At 34.6% G+C, this 6,972-nt stretch overlaps 1 protein-coding gene across 3 annotated transcripts; it reads left to right on the forward strand.

The window, feature by feature from the left end:
• The first annotated feature begins 3,329 nt into the window (after positions 1–3,329).
• LOC113354144 (serine/arginine-rich splicing factor RSZ22-like) lies at positions 3,330–4,871 on the forward strand. Of its 3 annotated transcripts, XR_003361693.1 has the most exons (3): positions 3,330–4,011; positions 4,109–4,197; positions 4,447–4,871. XR_003361693.1 is itself a non-coding variant. In XM_026597572.1 (2 exons), exons 1-2 carry the CDS (start codon positions 3,936–3,938, stop codon positions 4,653–4,655), a joined length of 285 nt encoding a protein of 94 aa, XP_026453357.1. In that variant the 5' UTR covers positions 3,330–3,935; the 3' UTR covers positions 4,656–4,871. The 3 variants fall into 3 exon arrangements, 2 of the variants coding, with proteins under 2 accessions (XP_026453357.1, XP_026453358.1); XM_026597572.1 differs by lacking the exon at positions 4,109–4,197; XM_026597573.1 differs by lacking the exon at positions 3,330–4,011 and having other exon boundaries at positions 4,115–4,197.
• The last annotated feature ends 2,101 nt before the right edge of the window (positions 4,872–6,972 follow it).

Consider the following 6,972-nt stretch of genomic DNA (forward strand, 5'->3'; position numbering starts at 1 on the left):
CATTTTGAGAAGGAATAACTACACTGTGGCACATTTTCCAGTTGTCCTGATACCGGCCTACGTTAACCCATTTAACTAAACACTTTGGACGTTCCTAATGTAGGTGTTAGAAGTTGTGTTAATGGTAACTAAAATATGGGGCGTTGGAATTTATAACAAAAATATGTTAATGAAAGGAGAGAGATGAAGCCTAGAGAGAGCGCCTAGAGAGGGAGAGAAATTTTCTATTACAGGTAATCTAACCTTCCCAAATACTATGCCGTGAAGTTGCTAATACTCTTACAAAGTCCTATATATAAACTCCTAGATAGCTCCTTTCAATGCGTTGATATCCTTATAACCTAATTATATAAACTCCGGTGATGTTGCAGATCACGTCTTGTGTTATTTGTATATTATTTTAATACGTGTAATTACACTATTGGTTGGCTACGTCATCTTTCCTATAATTTAGAGCATGGGCCGAAGTTAGAGCATCTCCAATAAAATTTGGGTCTCTAAAAAATTTGCTACCACATAGAATTTTAAATATTCTAGCATAAAAAACTCTCTCCAATGATGGTTGGATAGTAAAAAATTAGCATGAGGTGGCAGTTTGAGTTTGGATGAGAATATCTAAATTTAGATACTCCAATCCATTCCCACGTCATATATTTTTCTGTTCAAAATTATATAGGCCCATATTTAAAATTAAGTAACGTATAAGTAAATGACACTTGTATTAAAATATATATAGATACATCTACCATTTGAAATGCTTATTAAAATAGGATTCTATTTATATATAATGTTTATTAAAAGCCTAATATTTAGGTTTCCACGCAGGATATATATCGAGACACCATTAAAGATGCTCTTAGGAAACTTAGAGAGGGAGAGAAATTATAGGCTACATTAAGCTTTTTAGTTAGATTATATAAGGAAACTTAGTCACGGTTAGCCATGTTTACTTGGCATTTACAATCGTTATTTTTGTTGACGCATGCTATCTGTACTGAACACAACATCCCTTTCCCAGTGATTATTTAATTAATATATAGATAGACGAGTAAAATCATGAATTGAGACTTGAGAGAAACTGCTGACGGTTTGTCAGACCGTTCAAGATTCCAAATTGATTTGACATAGAACTCGAGATTTGGTGTTGCCATCAGTCCATCACCCTTGCCATAAAGAGATACAGTTGACAAAAGGTCTCCAAAATCTTTTCGTATAAACTATTACATGTAGTCGTGTGAAATTTATACTATAAGGTTTGCTATATATTAGGAAACGCGTATTAGTAGGGAAACACGGTTAGATCAGGAAACCCTGGACATCCAACACACGAAAATATCTCTCCCCGAACTCTCGATCCGGAGAACACGACCAACACCGGAAGGTGTTATTGCCATAAAATATCCAATAAAATATCCACATGATTAGTGTGCGGTTCATGAAATCTAAAAATTGGTCAAAGTAAAATTAGAGAATTTTGATTGGGCCGGGCATAATCCGCACCGTCCAAAATTATATGTTAAAAACGGGACAAATACATATGTCTCCACGTAGTTGGATATTCATTTAGAGGACAAATACATATGTCTCCACTTATGAAAATTCTTTGGGAATGATTTCATATAGAGGCAATGGAAAATTAACCATTTCCCACTTGGTTAAGTCTGTCTGTCATATAAGAAAATCAATATAATTTGTACTCATTTGGTTTAACTATAGATTTTCATAAATATAGGGAAACCTAGCTTCCTGTTTGTTAAAAAGGAAGATAGATTTGCATTATATTTACACATCCTTTGGGGTCAGAAACCCCTAGTGGGATTGTGCCTACTAGCTATAAGTTAACAACATCCAAGGAGGATAACGAGAGCAACTTGAACTGAAATATACCAAGAGAAATTTTGTCGAACACCTAAAAAGAAACATACATCATTCTGAAATTTTTACATAGAAGAGAAAATTCAAAAATTGAGGGATTTTTTTTTTTTGATATTTTGTATCAATTGAATTCCCTTTTCGAAATCTAACAATAAACATAATGAAATTTAAGATATATCAAATTATCTTAAAGTTAAGAAATCTTGATCAGTAGATCCTTTGAGTAAAAAATCATATCTAATTATCCTCGTCCTCAGAAGATCCAAAACTCTTGATATCAATCAAAACTAGTAGATCAAATGAACACCGAATCTCCTACACGAAATTTGTGAATCTCCTCTTTCGTATCTGATTTATACATTAACCTTACCATCGATCTGGTTTCATCTCTCATTTTTGGGGTTTCCGAGAATAACTAGATCGAGAAGGAAAAGAGATTAGGAGAGAAGTCAAAGATATTTGAAAGGAATGATCGATCTGAAACATGATAACTAAAACCTTCTTCTTCTTTTTTTCGTTGCAGAGCTCGGGGCGATGAAGAACAACGAAGAAATGATGCAATCGCAAATCAGTTTATTGTTTCTAAATAAAGGTCCCTTCCGTCATCATAAAAAATCATTTTGGACTGAATCGTACATGTAAGGACTAACTCGTTTTAGAATTGGAAAATTTGGACCTCCTAATACTAGGCTTGAGGAGGCAGGACTAGAATGTCTAAAGACCAACTAGTTTGAGACTAAAAGTTCATTTCTACTATATTTAAAGGTTCACTAACCGCAGTTGTTAACTGGGTCAGACCACCGAGTTAGTGAGTTGAATTGGTTCCACTTTCAGTATTGGATCTGATAGTGCATTTTCAAGGGCCAAACTCTTTGTACACAGCCTTCTTAGTCTAATTAGTTATGCGACATCGTCTCAAATAATAGAAAGATGAGCGTAACTTGAGATATAGATGGTTTAGTCTTCACTTACCTTCTATTGATGAAGTCCTCCAAAAGTTTCGGTTGATCTTCTCCTTCAAACGGTAGAACGTATTGATGATTGCAGTGATCCACTATTTATCAACTACGTATTTCCTTTTCTGATAATTAATTAATTTTAGACTAAAAATCAAGATATACTTTTGACAATTAAATTTGACAGCAAGCTTCAGATAGCAACACTTGTGAGTTCTACCGAGCAATGCTCTAACATAAGCATAAATTTTTTGGATAGTTAATAAAACTAAATATATACGTAATATACGAATTTTGGATGTGAAAAATACAACCAAACCCATTTTACAGATTTTTTTCACTGTGAAACCCACGCTCAGAAAAGTACAGGCGCGCACTCATTTTTTTGGGGTAAAATTTCTCATACACCCAGAATTTCTAAAATTGTTTCTTCGCTTATTCTTCCCCGTTTTTCTTTCGTTACTTCTTCTATTCTTCGTTTTTCTTCTTCCTCCTAACTGCAAATCTTCATCAACACTTGAATCAGATCGAGAAGAACGATTACTTGAGGTCGATGGAGTTACGGTTGTGTTGTTGCAGAAAGATAGTTGAAGCTGCTGCTGAATCTGGTGATGATTGAAGAGAATATTTTTTATTGCTGGTAATGAATATGCTATGAGATCGACGGGGATTTTGGGTCCGTTGCTGCTATGAAGATTGAGATGATGAATTGATGGGTTTCTGTGATGGTTAGGGTTGCAGAAGAACATGAGAGGAATTTACAGCAGCAAGGAATTTTGATTCTAATCTGAATCTGTGCTTCAATCGAGAAGAAATTCATCTCAATCTTCATAGCAGCGGATCAACGAATTAGTGCCAATCATAGCAACGAATTTGATTGGAAGGCTCTATTATTTATTACTGATTAGTTTCATTTTCAACCTCTCTGATGGTCTCTTTCCTCCTTCCTTTGTACTTATGTTACCATTGTTTTAACTTCACGGCAAGCCCCAAACTTTCGTCCTTTATTCATCTATTAATTTGAAAGAATTAATCAATTGATTTCGTTATCTAATTATTTATTTTTTATCAGGTTGATATAATCTCTAAGGATGTCTCGAGTTTATGTTGGAAATTTTAGATCCTCGTGTTTCAGAGAGGGAACTTGAAGATGAATTTAGGGTTTATGGTGTCTCCGGAGGTATATCCTTTTCTCGTGATTATGCATGTTAATTTTAATTTTAATAGGGTTATGTTGTTGATTTATTTTTCGTTTGGAATTGGTGAAATAATTGTAGTCTCTGGGTTGCACAAAAACCACCTGGTTATGCTTTTGTTGAGTTTTATGATCATAGAGATGCAATGGATGCTATTCGTGGTTTGGATGGTAAGTATACTTTTTCTTGTTACTAAATTGGGAGCCAAATTTGACTACAATACTTATTGGTCTTTTCCTTATGATCTTGAGAACCGGAATATAATTGCTTTTACGTCTGCCATTAGGATAACATCTTTGTGTGTACGTATATATGATGTACTTGTTATAATATGTTGGATTGTTACTGGCTCTGTTTTGTCTTACTTCTTTTGTTTAAATTTTGAAGTGTTTCAGTTTGTTATGTGATTCGGTTTGCAGGGAAGAACAATTGGCGTCTAGAGCTATCTCACAATTCAAAAGGGGGGAGTGGAGGTCGTGCTGGTGGTGGACGTGGAGGACGCAGTGTAAGCGAGGACTTGAAATGTTATGAGTGTAGTGAGCCTAATTGGGTTTGTGGTCGGGGCGTGTTGTCGAGCAAGATGGGACTGTTACTGGGTGATAGTAATAGCAAAGTGGATTTGATTTGAAGAGTGAACAAGAGGAAGAGGAAGCAGAGATGAATGATAAAGAAGCTAAAACCAGCCACCTACGTGGCATTATTATCTTATTCTTGGTTTGATAGTTTTACGAGCCAAGAGGATGCACGAGATTTAGACATAAACTAGTGAAAAATGTTTTCGTCAAGTTAATTCATGCATTTCTCATTTTATACTTTTGGTTTAGTCAGTAACGTTTTTTTTTCACTTTTCTGGATTGTGGTCTATAACATGTTTATGCAGATTAAAATAAATGCATAACTTCTTATGCAGAAAACTGAAACAGTGCATAACAATTTATGCAGATTAAATTAGATCCATAAATTGTTATGCAACAAATTGAAAAGGTGCATAACACGTTATGCATCAACTTTATTGTTACCATTGGAACAAGCAAAAACAAAGACTGCATAACTTGTCATGCAGCTACAATAATATCTGCATAACATGTTATGCAGTCGCGAAAATATATGCATAACCTGTTATGCATCCGAAAATACGGCTGCATAATGCATTATGCATCAAGAAAATTGTTGCACAATCTTTTATGCATCGAGAAAATAGATGCATAATGCATTATGCATCTATTTTTTTTATGTAGGCACCAATACAACGGTTACATAACTTGTTATAAATGCATAACTTTGTTATGCAGTCGAGAAAATGGTTGCATAATTCGTTATGCGTCTGCAGAATCTGTTATGCATCTTTTTTGGTGGCTGCATGGTTATGTAGTCAGTTTTTGAAATTTTGCCTAAAATGATGATCACCTCCGATTTTTTTGTGAAAAACAAAAATTTGATATTGTTGTATATACTCGTTGCGTAGCTCTCTTAAAAAGATTTCCAACGATATAAAATTTGTAAAATTCCAAGGCGCGGATTTTTAGATATGTTATATCCAAGTTGCGTTGCCAATTATACCCTTGATGCATAACCTGTCATGCGGATGCATAATCCTTATACCCTTGATGCATAATCCGTCATACAGACATTTTTAACAATTTCATATAATTATGAGTGTCACAAAAATAATTATGGGTGTCACGATAGCTAAAATTAATCGTGGGCCTGACAATCAGAATATTATTTTTTTGGGCGTGTGCCTAATTGTCCCATTTTGGATCAATAAAAAATTGATAAAGCAGCGGTCAAACCATTAGATGGACGCACAAGATGTTACGAGGTCGAATCTATCCTTCCTTCCCCACCAAAAGACTTTTTAAACAATAAAAAAATAACTTGTTACGCCTGAACTTAAGCCCATAAGCGTGCAAGTTAGAGCCCACTAGCGTCCCTCACACGTCCAGCGTGATTCCAGATCAAAGGTGATATGTTCGTGCATCCCAATTCTCAACACTAGTTGAAAAGAATGCAAACTAAAATTAATATCAAATTTTGTTTTTGTTTTTGTTTTTGTTTCCAAAATCCTCGCTGATCTTATGTCTTTGTTCCGCATAGTTGGGTACATTTCATTTTTATTAATTTTGATCTAGCGGGGAAAAAGAACAAGGAAAATATGACCAAATATAAGTTGTCATAGGTTCATGGCAGTTCAAAGTACGAAAGATTTTACTTGCGAGCATGAATACCTCAGAAATATGATTTATGTAATTGAGGCGCTTGAACTACCACGATTTATATGGGTTGATACCATTTATCCGATGCAACGGTTAGGATCATGTTGATGTTTTTTCTATATGAAATGGTATCAATACCTAATAGGAATAGTATCATCCTATGTAAAGCATGTTGAACTTTTTTTTTTTAACATGAAAAGAGGAAATTTTATTTAAATTAGATGGAAGTAGACAATAAGGTTTCATTTGAAGCTAAAACCTCATAAAGCAACCTCATAAAGCCAAGGAGGCATATGAAATTGCCAATCTTGTTTAAAACTAAAAGAAAGTGCTTTTTTCTTGATAGAATCCGCGACATTATTTCCTTCACAATGGATAAAATTTCATTTCCATGTGGTAAAAGTATTAAGTAAATAAATGATATCCTGAATGACATTAGCATTGGTCCATTTGATCGCTCATCTGCTTCCATTTATTGCATTCACTACTCTCTGCAGGTTGTCACCTTCAAGATGCAGATTCAGAAAACCCTTTTCTTTAGCCAACACCACTGCTTCAAATGCTGCCAATGCTTATGCTTGCTCTGGATTCATTGCTGAGGTGCAGAATCCACAAGCTCCATTGCTTGTACCAGACACATCACGATTAATTAGTCCAATTCTTGTCAGATTGTTAAATTTATAGTAAGCTGCATCAAAATTGAACTTGATATCATTATTCTCAGGTTTT

Source organism: Papaver somniferum, chromosome 2 (genome assembly GCF_003573695.1).
Source record: "Papaver somniferum cultivar HN1 chromosome 2, ASM357369v1, whole genome shotgun sequence".
In the NCBI taxonomy this organism is placed as follows: domain Eukaryota; kingdom Viridiplantae; phylum Streptophyta; class Magnoliopsida; order Ranunculales; family Papaveraceae; genus Papaver; species Papaver somniferum.